General features: G+C 37.6%; 1 protein-coding gene across 7 annotated transcripts in view; it reads left to right on the forward strand.

Moving 5' to 3' along the window:
- The window catches only part of TFRC (transferrin receptor), a 137473-nt gene that overhangs the window by 114012 nt on the left and 7777 nt on the right, over window positions 1–15684 (forward strand). For all 7 annotated transcript variants that reach the window (XM_061166931.1, XM_061166936.1, XM_061166933.1 and 4 more), the window contains exons 2-13: window positions 2075–2133; window positions 2682–2892; window positions 3393–3603; window positions 5128–5277; window positions 5655–5763; window positions 7959–8072; window positions 9678–9776; window positions 10151–10290; window positions 12179–12336; window positions 13031–13150; window positions 14668–14753; window positions 14974–15037. In XM_061166931.1, the coding sequence (XP_061022914.1) occupies window positions 2098–2133; window positions 2682–2892; window positions 3393–3603; window positions 5128–5277; window positions 5655–5763; window positions 7959–8072; window positions 9678–9776; window positions 10151–10290; window positions 12179–12336; window positions 13031–13150; window positions 14668–14753; window positions 14974–15037 (1498 nt within the window). In that variant the 5' untranslated portion in view covers window positions 2075–2097. The remainder of the gene's footprint in view (window positions 1–2074; window positions 2134–2681; window positions 2893–3392; window positions 3604–5127; window positions 5278–5654; window positions 5764–7958; window positions 8073–9677; window positions 9777–10150; window positions 10291–12178; window positions 12337–13030; window positions 13151–14667; window positions 14754–14973; window positions 15038–15684) is intronic.

Below are 15684 nucleotides of genomic sequence, written 5' to 3' on the forward strand. Positions count from 1 at the left end.
TTAAAAAAAAAATGAGAATTACCTAGGTCACACTTTTTTTCCCTCCTGACTTGATTTCTTTTATGTTACAGTCTTAATTTTGTGTCTGGGGATTGAAATAGAAATAGTATATCTGTTTGCTCAGTAAAAAATATACTTACATTTTAACTATGCAAAATCATGACATGTACTATTAATATCTGTTTCTTTAGACTTGCACTCAATCTCATTGTTTATTTACACCTTTTATTTAGACCATTTATTTGAATGTGTTGTCACTTTAGTCTTAAAATTTAGTCATTTTAGTCACTTTAGTCATTTAAACCAGAAACTCAGCAAGGAGTGGCTGAGTCAGATGAATATTAAGCTGGTAAGCCTTTTTTTCCCAGAAAAGGGTGATTAAAATTGGTTCAGGGTGGGGCCTTCCAGTTCTGGCTCTAGTGATTGGGTTTATACAGTTGAGTGCAGTGATGGTGATAAACTTTTTGTACCAGATGGGGTGAGATTGTGCTTCTAAGAGTACGAACTTTTGCTTATTGGCTCTGGTCTTTAAAACTTGAGGATTAAAAACTTTTTTTTGTTAAAGTTTGATAGGAGACTTTTCTAATGCCAGTTTGTATATCTGCATATATATCACATCTTGCTTTTTGCTGTGTGGATGTTAAATGTGCTATGAGTATACTTTTAGAGGAAAAGCTTTAAAATAGTGTGAAATAAATGTCTTTTTATACATTTCAACATACTATCACTTTCAAGCGTCTAGATGCACTCTAACCAAATTAATTAGAAAAATTTAGATTTCCGTTAATACCTGTGCTTTAACCGTTAAGACTCTTGGTTACAGAGGCATAGTTTGCTTTGAAAAAAGTTAAAAGTAATTTCTTAAATTTCTGGAGATGAGAACATGCTCTCTGTAAAACCAGTTTTATAGAAAGCCGTTGGACCTCATTTTTAGATGATCAGTTTTCGGCCTTGAACAAGTCACTTAAGGTCTCAAATAATTGGCCTTTTCATCTGTAAAATAGCATATTCTGTGTTTTTCTTTTATCCTTTTTGCGTCAAAGATCTATCAAATCATTTGTTAGAAATTGTTCATTTAATCAGAAGGATCGGGTTTTCTCTCCTTTTTTATTGGCATGATTTGTTACCGATTTGTGTATCATAACCAGTCTTTGGCTTAATCTTACTTTTGTTAGTTTTTTTTTTTTTTTTTTTTCAGGTGCTAGTCTATTGTCTTGTATTTGTCCCTTTTCTTTGTCTAGTAAATTCAGTTAAAGTGAACTATTTGAAAGTAAGTGACAGACATCACGATACTTGATCGTTGATACTTAAATACTTGATACTTAAAATCGTTGGCATTAATCTAACAAGGACATACTCCTCCAAAAAATGCAATATCACATATCCATATCACAATTCTAAATCTAATATTGATACAATTGATGCTTTTGAACTGTGGTGTTGAAGACTCTTGAGAGTCTCTTGGACTGCAGGGAGATCCAACCAGTCCATCCTGAAGGAGATCAGTCCTGGGTGTTCATTGGAAGGACTGATGCTGACGCTGAAACTCTTTGGCCACCTCATGCGAAGAGTTGACTCATTGGAAAAGACCCTGATGCTGGGAGGGATTGGGAGCAGGAGGAGAAGGGGACGACAGAGGATGAGATGGCTGGATGGCATCACTGACTCGATGGGCATGAGTTTGAGTAAACTCTGGGAGTTGGTGATGGACCGGGAGGCCTGGTGTGCTGCGATTCATGGGGTCACAAAGAGTCGGACACGACTGACTGACTGAACTGAACTGAACTGTTGTCTAGGATATAGTCTGTATTCAAACTTCTTACTTCTTCCAATAATATCCTTCAAGTTATCCTCAACCCACCTCATCCCTCCTTCAATTCAGGAGCTAATCAAGGATCACCCTAAATTTAGTTGTCATGTAAAACCATCTTGGTTAAAGATCCTTTCTAGAAAGGTGATAATATATTTAAAAGTAAACTTGATATATAATACTTAATGGAAAGTCCTTACTAGTCTAATACAGTGGTATCTGTGTTAGATATCTCCTTATGCTAATTCTCTGCTTTGTGTCTAGGCTTTTCTGTGTGGCAGCTCAGAATGATGGATCAAGCGAGATCAGCATTCTCTAACTTGGTAAGATTTTAAGATGTGTTTCTCTGTCCCCAGTTTGCAAGAATCTGAAGCATACTATCTGAGGATAGTTTTCACCCAGTGAGCAAGAAAAAATACCCAAAGTTATCATCAGTTACTCATTTATGTTTGAAGTGGTGGTCTTGAGGTGTAATAGGTCTCACAAAGGAAGGTTATATTCAGTCTTGAGTAGAGTTAATTATGGGAAGTCATGTAAGAAGTTTCAGGGCATAGTGAAGAGATAGTCTGGTAGTTCAGATAAACTAAAGAAAGCAGTGGTCAAAATGTCTATCAGTAGACATGATAACAGAAACTCTGAATGAAAAGGCTGAATGAGATGAAGGCCAGTGTATGAACCAGCCCTCTTCTGCTGATGATAGAACTGGGCACACGGAAGAGTGCTAGCTTGAAAAGGGAACTTCTTTTTCCTTGAGAATGTGCAGCAAGTCATAATAATGGCCCAATAACACCTGACCAAGCTTCCTTTAAATGTCCCAGTTCCCTTTCTTCTCCTTCATAATGCTTTCTTGCTTTTTTTTTTTAAATCTCAGTTTGGTGGAGAACCATTGTCATATACCAGGTTTAGTCTGGCTCGGCAAGTAGATGGTGATAACAGTCATGTGGAGATGAAATTAGCTGCAGATGAAGAAGAAAATGTGGACAGTAACATGAGGGGTAACCAAACCAGTATCACAAAACCGAAAAGGTTAAATGGATATATCTGCTATGGGATCATTGCTGTAATCATCTTTTTCTTGATTGGTAAGAACAGCCATTCAAAACTTAAAAAATTCCTTGTCGTCAACTCTAGGAAGTTTGTTCATTCAGCTCAGCAAACATTTATGTAGTGCATTGTGCAAGATACTAGGAATACAATGATGCCTAAGATTTTACACCTGCCTTTGAGGTTAGCCTGGTGGGAGAAGAGCAACACAAGAATTATTTTAGTGTAATGTGCAAATGTTACACTAGAAATTTTCACAGGATATTTGTAGCATAGATGCTGGACCTGAGGATTCACAGAAGGCTTCTGGGAAGAAAAGTTACCTTTGCTTTGAAAAGCTGTTTAAAATGAAATTATTATATAATAGATTGAATGGTTTAAAATAGACAAAACTGAGATTCATTATTTACTTTCAGATGCCTTACAGTTTAATTAATGCCAGCATTTTCAAGGGATAACTGAAAATATTAACAATTCTTACAGGAACGGAGTATAAATGAAATTCTTTGAGTTCAACTCTGAAACTTTTTATCCTTAGGATTTATGATTGGCTACTTGGGCTATTGTAAACGTGTGGAACCACAAGATGATTGTGGGAAACGGGCAGCAACACAGCCTTCATGCCCAGAGGAGACAGAAACTTTTGAATCAGAAGAGCAACTCCCTGGAATACCTCGCATATTCTGGGCAGACCTCAAATCAGCATTGTCAGACAGACTGAATGCCATAGACTTTGCCAAGGCCATCAAGTAAGCCTGAGCTGCCTCACAAGTTCGACTTCAGTGCCTAAACAAACACTGTTAGGTGCAATGGAATAAAACAAGGGTGATAGTCTAGAGGAAAAGCTGTTTAGAATAGGCGAGACATTTTCAGTTAAAGGGTAGTGAAAGTGAAAGTGTTAGTTGCTCAGTTGTGTCCAACTCTTTGAGACCCCACGGGTTGTAGCCCACCAGGCTTCTCTGTCCGTGGAATTCTCAAGGCAAGAATACTGGAGTGGGTAGCCATTCCCTTCTCCAGGGGATCTTCCCAACCCAGGGATCGAACTCCGGTCTCCCGCATTGCAGGCAGATTCTCCTCCCCCACCTTTTTTTTTTTTTTTTAAAGAAAATTCATAGGCTCTAGGTCTTTTTGTCATCTGGTTCTTTGTAGGCTGTTGCTTGCTGTCAGACTTTGTTCTTCTCTGATTTTCTATCTCATCCCCCTGTAAGTCATGCTGAACCCTGCTACTATCCTTAAAGGGATCAGTAGCTTTTTTCATCCTCTAGCTCAGGACTGACAGCCCAAGTCTCAAGTATTTCTTGATTTCTTCTGGTTCTTACTCAACCCATACCCTCAGAAGTGTCCTTAAGGTTTCTGTCTTTAGATTTTTCTTTTTTTGGCTGCACTGGGCTTCCTTGCTGCATGCACGGGCTTTCTTTAATTGCAGTGAGCAAGGGCTGCTCTCTAGTTACAGTGCCTGCTCTTGTTGGGGAACACAGTCTCCAGAACGCAGGCTCAGTGGTTGTGGCGCAGGGGCTTAGCTGACCTACAGCATGGGGAATCTTCCCAGACCAGGGATCAAACCCGTGTCCCCTGCATTGATTGGCAGGTGGATTCTTTACCACTGGACCACCGGGGGAGTCCTTGTTTTTAGATTTTTAAGATCTTTGGACACATATCTAACTCTGTAAAGAACAAATCATCTTTTACCTTTCATTAATCTCGAATAGTTTTCAATGGGACAATAATGCTTTTGGTCTTAAATGAGAAATCTTGGCATTTTTACTTCTTCTGGTGAATATTTTTGTGTGTACTGTACACTAGGCATTATGGATAAAGTGAGGGTGAGGCTATAGTCTCAAAAAACTATATAACTAATGTGATGTGTATATTTACAAAGAGTCATGAGAAATCAAAACAAAGAGGAGTTTTGCTTCTGGGATATTCAGAATGCTTCAAGAAGTGAAATTGAAGCTGTATGTCTTAAATTCATCAACACTGTCTTTCATTTCGCTTACAGCAGATTTTATGGAAACTACTCATTTCTCCTAAAATTACCCTAAGCAGATATATAGGGATGAGGCTTTACAGTAGATAAAGAGGTTTAATTCCTTCAAATGTAGATGCTTTTTTTTTTTTTTCCCCCTTCTAAGCTTGTCTCTATCTGGTTAATCCAGAATTTTGGGTTACAGTTATTTTATTGAGTTATGCTTTTGAGACAGCTTTCTTGATACTTGAGTTCAGTGTTTAAGTTAAACTTTAGTTCATTTAACAGTGAGTTTTTTCCCCTCCAGGATGCTGAATGAAGATTCTTATGTCCCACGAGAGGCTGGATCTCAAAAAGATACCAGTTTGGCTTTTTTCATTGAAAATAAATTACATGACTATAAACTCAACAAAGTCTGGCATGATGAACATTTTGTTAAGATTCAGGTTAAAGGCAGGTATGTTGAAAGATACTTCATTTTATAGAATTAGCTATTCTCCGGTGTGCTAATTATTGTCTGACTCTTTGCGACCCCATGGACTATAGCCCGCCAGGTTCCTCTGTCCATGGAATTCTCCAGGCAAGAATACTGGAATGGGTAGCCACTCCTACCATCTTGCCTGGTAGGATCTTCCCGACCTAGGGATCGAACCTGGGTCCCTGCATTCCAGGTGGACTCTTTACCATCTGAGCCACCAGGGAAGCCCTAATTATAGCAAAGCCCTTCAAAATAAATAATGCATGTCAAATGCTAAATGTATTAAATCCATTTAATTTTTTTCTCAAAGATACCTTAGCTTCATTTTCCCTTAACCTTTTTTTTTTCCCCCGCAGTTCTCAAAACTCGGTGTCTATAGTGAGTGCGAGTGGTGACAGCAGTCAGGCGTACTCGGTGGAGAATCCTGAGGGTTACGTGGCGTATAGTAAGGCTGCGACAGTTACTGTGAGTAAGGCAAAGCCATGCATGAGACTTTTTCCCCTGTTGAATAGTTCAAAAACTTATTGTCTTTCCTGTTCTTAGTATAAGTTTACTTGTAAAATGTAGCTGGTCATGGGATATTTTTGTTCTCATCCCTCCTATGCCACAGTTAAAATCCTGAGTCCTTAGCTTGGTCGGCAAAGCCCTAAGTAATTCTGCTCTGCTCTTCACTCACTCTGCGGTGGCCACTCACCTCCTGCTGTTCCTTAAACACTCTTAACTCAAACATGCTCCCACCTCAAGGCCTTTCCCTTTGTCTGTCCCACTCCTCCCTTAAATATCAGCATGGCTTCTTCTCTCACATTGCATTGGAGTCTCTTCTCCAGCATTACCTCCCTAGGGAAGTCTTCTTTGATTATCTTATCAAAAATGGCCTTCCTCCAGTCTCGTCTCCTTATCCTGTAAGTACAGAACCTGACATCATCATTCACTTGTTTCCACACTAGAATGTAAGCTACACAAAGGGCTAGGGGTTAGTTTCATTTTCTGCTATGTCACAGAGCCTCGGACAGTGCCTGACACATGCTAGTATTTACTGAATGAATCCATGTATCAGATTCACCCTTATGTGGAGGCAGATATAAATAACCATCTTGGCTGGAGTCTAATGTTAGTTTGATGCTTTAATGCTTGATCTTTTAAAATTTAGGCAAATTTGGCCAACTACTATAGAAGTTGAAAAACAGCTATCTAGATCTATCTAGGTTTTTTAGGTTAGAAACCACATATTTATATGCCAGAGTCTTATCTGAAGACTGTCTTCTGAGCCAGATGAAGTTTTATGGTTCTTCTCTGTTTTCCTGATTGCCTGTGCTGTATCACTTTCACTGGCCACCCACAAGCCAGTGTTTTGGAGGTAGGTAGTGATAGTTTACGGTGAACAATGTCGGATTCGTGATCTCTGAAGATTTAGCTTCAGGACCAGGGACCAAGCTTGATCACTCAAGAACTTTTGTGTGGCAGAAGTTTGATGACAGTGAAAAAGGACAGACAAAGCTACTAATATAGACATCAGAAGGGGCAGAGCGCCCCCACTCACTTCTGATACTAGTGGTATCAAGGCCTCATATGTGTTTACCAGACCCACTTCCACAACATACATCTTAACAAGGTTAGAACTAACAATAGAAAGCTCTTGCCAGACCCATTCCCATAACATAAGTCTTAATATAACAGGATAACCAAGATACAGAGCTTAAGGGAAAACATACCCTTGAACAAGATGAGCTTTGTTGTGTAATCATTAGCTCTGGGAAAAACATTTTATGTGACTAAGACTAAGGAATGTAGAAAAAAAAATTTGTCCTTTTCTCCTCCACAGGAGACTCCTCAGGGGCCCTGGACTCCTTATCAACCTACCTAAGAATTAATTCTCTCAGTAGGTTGTTCTGTTAAAGACTGTGGAGAGGATTAGTTCACCTGAATGCTATCTGTTTAGATATTTGGTTGTTAAATGTCAGTTTATAATGTCAGTTCAGTTCATCTGAACTCTGATAGAGTTTAGGAGCATTGTGATGACAGCTTACATAGACATCTAAAAATTGATCTCTGCATGTTTATTTTATTCTAAAACAACTTTTGGATGGATTTATTATCACAACTTTCAGTTAATTCTATGTCTTCAGTTATCTGCAGTTCAAGTGTAGGAACTTTATGTAATTGGTTCTGCCTTGGCTAGTCTACAGTGTTTTTATTGATAGATATCTCTTTGCTTAAGCATATTTTATTATCCTTTCTCTTTCCCCAAAATATCTGAAGCAATGTAAATGAACATAAATAGTCAATGTTAGTTAAATGAAAGGTATCATAAGATAATGAAAGATATAAATATTGGAGACCAGAAATCTTGACTTCACTCCTGTTAACCCTGAACATTTTTTAAAAAGAAATTTATTTGGTTGTGCTGGGTCTTAGTTGTGGCATGTGTGATCTAGTTCCCCAATCAGGGATCAAACCCTGGGAGTGCAGAGTCTTAGCCACTGGACCACCAGGGAAGTCCCCTGACCACTTTTGACTTTAGAACTCTCATATACTTTTTCTAGGCCTTGGCCTTCTTTTTTTTTTTTTCCTCTCGGGTTTGACCTGTAAAATATTTGGTGGCAGACTCTGTCATTGTTCTAAGACCATAATGCTCATTGAATCTAATGTCTTTATCCTAGGGTAAACTGGTCTATGCTAATTTTGGCACTAAACAAGACTTTGAGGATTTAAATATGCCTGTGAATGGATCTTTAGTGATTGTAAGAGCTGGAAAAATCACTTTTGCTGAAAAGGTGAGTATGAGTTGTTAATTTTCTTAGATTCTCAAAACCTTCAGTCTTAAACTCTCATACCTGATAATATAATTTATTAAAATACTCTACAAATCAAATAAGTTCCTGTTTTCTAAAGTTATAGGATACTTCTGAAACTGGCATGTCTACTTGGAGTACTTTGCAATAATTGTTTTCCAATAAAAATGCAGTTATGAGAAATGCTTAAGTGAAAGAGAAGAAAATTGTGTCTGTGTAATCAAGTTATATATATATATAAAACCAAGGTTTATGTGTATATATACACATACATTCTCTGTCACTCTCTCTATATATATATATAAATGTATATGATTCACTTATAACTGTTTTATAAAAAGGAAAATTAAAAGTCACCTATACAAGGGCTTAGAATGGAAAGACAGTGGTTGTCTTGGGTGGGTTTTGTTTATATTTTGAATTCTCTTTAAGAGTTAAGCTTTATTGTGCAGCCACATTGGAGTGGAAGTGTTTATTACTTTTTAAATTGATGTATAATCCATATACCATAAAATTCACTCTTTAAAGTTTACTATTCAGTTTTTAGTATATACCCAGGTTGTACAGCTACCACCATGATCTAATTCCAGAATATTTTCATTATATCCTGGAGATACTCTATACCATTTTCAGTTACTCCCCATTCTTCCCTCCTTCTAGTCCCTGGCAATCACTAATCTACTCTGTTGCTGTGGATTTGCCTCTTCTGGACAGTTTATATGAGCAGAATCATACAATATTTTGCCTCTTTCGATTGGCTTCTTTTCACTTAGCATAATGTTTTCAAGGTTCATCCATGCTGTACCATTAATCAGTACTTCATTTCTTTTTCTGACTGAACAGTATTTGACATAAGGATGTACCACATTTTGCTTGTTTACTTCTCAGTTGACAGACATTTGGTCTGTGTCTACTTTCTGGTTTTATGAATAATGCTCCAGTAAACATTCATTTATATGTTTTAGGTGAATAGATATTTCTGATTGTCTTGTGTGTCTACCTAGGAGTGAGATTGCTGGGTCATATGGTTCTCTATGTTTAGCTTTTGGAGTATATAACATTTTTGAAATGACAACGTTTTAGAAATGAAAGAAAGATTAGTGGTTGCCAAAAGTTGGGTGGAAACAAATGGCAACTGGAAGAATTTTTGTGGTGTTAAAACATAATTGTTTGGTATTTTGATTGGTTGTTTAGAACTTAATACACACAAACACATGAATGAGTGCAAGTAAAGCTGGGGAAGTCTGAATAATATATGTAGATTGTATTGTATCAATGTTAGTATTCAGGCTGTTAGTTCTGCAGACTTTAACTAAAAGAAAACTGGGCAAAGTTTACAGTGAACCTCTGTTATTTCTTAAAACTGCAAATAAATCTACAATTATCTTGTTAACAATTTCAGTTAATTTCTTTAAAAAAGTTAAATTTTAAGGCAAGTATTTTTTCCTATACATATTAACTATTGAAATGTTGGAAGTATTGGTGTAGTCTGCTATAGCCCTTTGTCTTTCAGTATAAGTTCAGTATGTATTTTTAATTTTTGTTGATTAGATCTTCATTTTCTGAGCTTTATGTGTTTTTCTTTAGGTTGCAAATGCTGAAAGGTTAAATGCAATTGGTGTCTTGATATACATGGACCATAGTAACTTTCCCATTGTTAATGCAAATCTTCCAGTTTTTGGACATGTGAGTTTTTATTTCTTGACTAAATAAGTTATTGGGTTCTCCAAATTGTTGCTGGGTTCTATCTACATTAATAGCAATAGAACTGTGCCTTCCTTAAATATTTTTTTTGCCCTTGGAGAATTTTAGCAGTAAGTGAGAAGATGAATTACATGACTTTGAAACCTAATTATTACTTTTGCTAAAGATATATTACCAATAGTACCTTGAATTAAGAATTTGACATATGCCATATAAAAATAAAAGTCATATATTATAGAGCCACTCAGACTTTCAGACTATAAATGTAGGTTATAGCCTCATACAGAATTTGAATCTTACAGGGATTTCTTGAATAAGTGTGTGAGCTAATTATAATTACTCTTTTGTTCTACTAGGCTCATCTGGGAACAGGTGACCCTTACACACCTGGATTCCCTTCCTTCAATCACACTCAGTTTCCACCATCTCAGTCATCAGGATTGCCCAACATACCTGTCCAAACAATTTCCAGAGCTGGTGCAGAAAAGCTATTTCAGTAAGTTCTTATTTGAAAACCATCTTGCAGGGTCAAGTTTTATGATTAGGAGGAAATAATAATCTGTTGATTTGATAAAATCTTAAAACAATTGGCTGTAATTTCCCACATGTTGGGTGTTTGGGGGATGGTTAGCTGTTAACTTGATGTATATAAAAATGCAATTTTTCCTCTATAAAGTGATCTTAATAGACATTCGATTCATTAAACTTGAAGAGTCCTCGTTCAGTCCACCTAGTGAATTTCTTGTGTAATATTGTTGGCATATCTTCTGCTTGAGTACTTCCTGTGGTTAAAGCATTTTGTTACATATGGCAACATTCAGTTATTGGAGAAGATCTGTTAGAATTTGTATTGGGCTGAAATCTTATTCCCTGGAATATCCATTAGTTCTGGATTTTCTTTTTTAGCAACAGAAGGATTTGTTTCCTTGTCTATAGATTGAATATCCTCAGTTCTCATGACAGTTTCCCAAATGCTTTATAGTCCTAATTAGTCCTTCTGGATATCCTCCCTATTGTACTAGTATTCCCGTTTAAAAATAGAAACCAGGCTGGTTAGAGTACACATCATTAATTTTCATCTTGATCTCTATATATCCCCTGGTATTGGTAGGGGATGTTAGTCTAGTTTCAAACATTCATATGAGCATTTATTTGCTATGTGACATAGAATAAGTTACTCTAACCACATTGGTGATGTTTGACGTAATTGGATAGCTGAAGTGTATTCTACTTAGCAGGATTACTGATATCAAATGAAGAGCCATCTACATGCAAGGACTCATAGCTCAGTCGGTAAAGAATCTGCCTGCAATGCAGGAGACCCGGGTTCAATTCCTGGGTGGGGAAGATCCCCTGGAGAAGGAAATGGCAACCCACTCCAGTATTCTTGCCTGGAGAATCGCATGGACAGAGGAGCCTGGCAGGCTACAGTCCATGGGGTTGCAAGAGTCAGACACAACTTAGCGACTTAACCACTACTATATATGACCATTAATAATGTGTCTAAGAGGTTTTTGTAATAGGTGATTCTTTTTGACTAAAACCAAACTTGGAATCAGCTACTTCTTTCTTCCTACTACCTGCAAGCCTTTCCTAATCTGTGAAGCCAGCCCCTTATTTTATGGGGGCTTATCCCCTTGTTCTTATGTACTGGGGAGTTAATAATGTTTTGACTTATTTATGTAAGTAGCCCTTTTTGAGCAGTCATTATTTGGATAACACATGCGGAATCAGATGGGGGGAGCTATCTAATCTAACTATAGCAGCATGAGAGTATTCTTTCATAACTGAAATAAGAATGTATACTTGCCTTGTTGGGCTTTCCTTGCGACTCAGCTGGTAGAGTCTGCCTGCATTGTGGGAGACCTGGGTTTGATCCCTGGGTTGGGAAGATCCCCTGGAAAGGGAAAGGCTACCCACTCCAGTATTCTGTCCTGGAGAGTTCCATGGACTGTATATGTGTAGTCCATGGGGTCTCAAAGAGTTGGACACGACTGAGTGGCTTTCACTTTCACTTTTCACTTTCACTTGCCTTGTTAGTGGAGAGTTAAGAAACATGAGGATGTATTAATGCACCTTTATAGATAAGGACTTCATTTTTAATCCATCTTGGAGTCTATTTAAAATGTAAATTACAACTATTCTCTGGCAGAAACACATACATCAGGTGGGATAGGTAATTAAAAATTCATTAAACTAGGAAGCAACTCATAATTTTCAAATGACTGCCTATAGATCGGAGTAAAACATAAGTGTTTGGTCACTAGTGAGTAATTTTGTGTGTTCTCTTTATTTGTCCTCTTAACCTCGAAAGTCACTGATTTTGTAAACCTAGAGGAAGTTAACAGTAACTCAGAACTCTGATCTCTACTTTCTGCTTCTAGAAATATGGAAGGAGAGTGTCCTCGTAGTTGGGGAACAGACTCTTCATGTAAGCTGGTATCCTCACAGGATAAGAATGTGAAACTTAGCGTGAACAATGTGCTGAAGGAGATAAGAATTTTAAATGTCTTTGGAGTTATTAAGGGCTTTGAAGAACCAGGTAAAGATCCTTGGGGACTTTTTGTTTGGTTTTCCTCACTAAAGATGTGGCCAGAGGGAGGGAGGGCAGGAGAGCTGACTGGGCTTGGTTTCTTGAAATGCTAAACCATATCTGTCCTAAAGTGAACTAACTGTTCAAGTGTCAGCTTTAATAGGAGGTAATAACAGCCTAGAAAATTGACTTGTTGAACTGACCATTATGCCTAGGAAATCTCTTTTTAAGTTATTAAATAGACCAGAGGTAAGCAAATTTCTTAAGGGGGCAAATAATAAACATGTTGTAGACCAAACAGTCTCCATTGCAACTCTTCAACTCTGCCATTGCAGCGTGAACACAGCCATGGACAATATCAGTGAATGGGCACGCAGGCTATAGTTTGCCACTATATCTGTTTGCTATCAAATAGTTGTATCATTTGGTAAGGAAAGCCCTTGGACTTCAGTGCTTACTAGACAATTAGCGAGCACAAATAAGTAGGCAGTGAGTAACCTTAATTAGTAATGTAGAAAAAGAAGATTATTATTGTCATATGAATGTTTAATCCCTTGAGTCCTAAGTCAGATCTGAAGTAAGGATGTCTTACCCTTACTACATATACTACATTTTTTACCCTTCTACTAATGTGTTTATTCTAGACTTCACTATTAGAAAACAGTTTAAAAGCTGATTGAATAATTTTTTTTTTTTTTTTAAGATCGCTATGTTATAGTAGGGGCCCAGAGGGATGCCTGGGGTCCTGGAGCTGCAAAGTCCAGTGTAGGAACAAGTCTGCTATTGACACTTGCCCAGATACTTTCCGATATGGTCTTAAAAGGTAGAGTACAAATTTTGAGAACTTGAGCATCTATGTACTGTGCTTCTAAATGTTATAATATGCTTTGCTCATTTTTGCCTATGTTCTTATGGTTCACTTGTGCTGGGCCCTAGGACCCAAAGATTCAAGAATGTGATGGGGGTTTGTATGTGTGGGTGGGTTGGTATATTTGGCAAGTACCATCGGTAAGCCTTTCTTACATAAAATTATCCTTAAAGTTTGTTTTATTTATTTTTGGCTGTGCTGGGTCTTCATTGCTGCGCAGGCTTTCTCTGTTTGAGACAAGCGGGGGCTACCCTTTGTTGCGGTGTGTAGGCTTCTTGTTGCCGTGGCTTCTCTTGTCGCAAAGCACAGGCTCTCGGACCTGGGGCTTCAGTAGCTTCAGTAGCCGCAGCACATGGGCTCAGTAGTTGCGGCTCCTAGGCTTTAGACTGCAGGCTCAATAGTTGTGGCACATGAGCTTAGCTGCTCTACAGCATGTGAGAGCTTCCTAGACCAGAGATTGAACCCAAATCTCCTGCATTGGCAGGCGGCTTCTTTACCACTGAGCCACCAGGGAATCCCTAGACCCTGAATTCTTAAGTACAAAGTAGGTTGTCTTTTGTTGTATCTGCTTTTGACTTTGAAACAGTTTTCTGTGCAGTGTCTTCATGAGTTTCTTTGAGACACTGGAAAGCATTGTATTGGGCCCTAAATTCTCTTTGACATGTCCAGAATGATACAGCAAATCTAACATGGTCCCTAAGTAATCTGTTTGAAAGCAAGCAGTGTCATACCTCTGTACTATGTTCTATAGTTTGATTATAGAATGATAATATATAAAATATAGACTATTTGATTTGTAAGTATATTGTATATGTTTATGTAAGAAAGGCTCACTTTCAAGCCTTTGTCATATGGTACTTGCCACTCTTTTATATCAACCCACCCATACATGCAAACCCCCATCACAATCTTGAATCTTTGGGTCCTAGGGCAAGTTGCAGTGCTTAACTCATATACAAAAGTAAATTAATGCAGAAAAAGATGTACCCAGGGGAGGGGGAGGAGTGGAGTGGAGGGTAGTGGCCCATAAAAGCCCCAAAGGAGCTAATCATTAATTTCTCTGAAAACTCACTCTTTCCTAAACTTAAATTTGTGAGTTTTAATTTTATCTCAAACATTTGTTTTTAAAGTAATCTGGTATTCTAAGTGACTTCTAGGCAAATTGTTTTCAAAGAAGATACTTCAGTTGTGATTTCAAATAGCTCTTGGTCTGGAAGTTATGGGACTCAAAGAATGGAGTGTAGGATGAGGTCTAGTAAGCTGGTCCCTGCTGTGTACTTAAGGTCTTATTTGCAAATGGTCTACTACTTTAAAATTTATTTCTATTTCTCCTTTTGGTTCTTTTCACTTGGGGCCTCAAAAGGAAAAGAAATAGTTTTGAATCTGTAGTCTGAAGTTTTTGATTGCATCTTAAGTCAGTTACTGACCTGTAACCTTTCCCAAGATAGAACTAACTTTTTGTTGTCTTTTAGGTCAGTTTAAACCCAGCAGAAGCATTGTCTTTGCCAGCTGGAGTGGTGGAGACTTTGGAGCTGTTGGTGCCACCGAATGGCTAGAGGTATTATCTATATCTCATCCATACACAGAATGGGCCTCCCACTTGTAATTGCTTAAGCTGTCTTCCAGAAACCATGCTCTTTTAGATTTGTTTATCATTTTTTACCTTCATATATTTAGTTTCAATATAATCTAAACTTAAACAGAAATCCCTAATGATAGCTCTGTCGGTGATAACTGGATTAATACATACTAGTACATTCGTATTTTTCCTTTTCCAGGGATACCTTTCCTCATTGCATTTAAAGGCTTTCACTTATATTAATCTGGATAAAGCTGTTGTTGGTAAGTCTTTTCTTTAGTATCTTTTCATGATAAATTTATAAACTACTTATAAAAGCTTCCTAAAGTGGCACTTGTTATTTTTTACAGTCTACATTGGACATAGATAGCTAGATCAAAAGATTGACATAGCTTTCTCTCAAATAATGCATTAAGTTATACAGGTGTGGATTGCCTTTCCTAGAGCAGTGGTTCTTTACGTGGTCCCAGATCAGCAGCATCAGGATCACCTGGGCACTGTGAGAAATGCAAAATTTTAGGCCCTACCCTAGACCTTTTGAACCAGAATCTGGACCATACCATCTAGCAAACTGTTCTAACAAGTGCTCTAGGTGATTATGACTCACTAAAGTTTGAGAACCACTAGTTATCTACTTTGGACCAGGAGGAAATAAACTATACCAATAGAATGGTACTTCTGGAGACTAATTCACAACTTGCTAGATTGTGGCTTCATGGATAGAAATATAAGATGATCAAACTCCTGAAAGAGTCTGGTGTTACTAAAAATACAGATGTAGCCAGTGGATGTAGTGGAGAGTAATGAAATGTCTATTTGGGGAAGAAAAAGGAAGGAATTACAATTAAACTAAATTTTATTAGTCATTATTGCTATTTTACCTTTGCAACAAAATGTATTGAATATAACA

Source organism: Dama dama, chromosome 19, assembly GCF_033118175.1.
Source record: "Dama dama isolate Ldn47 chromosome 19, ASM3311817v1, whole genome shotgun sequence".
Lineage (NCBI taxonomy): Eukaryota > Metazoa > Chordata > Mammalia > Artiodactyla > Cervidae > Dama > Dama dama.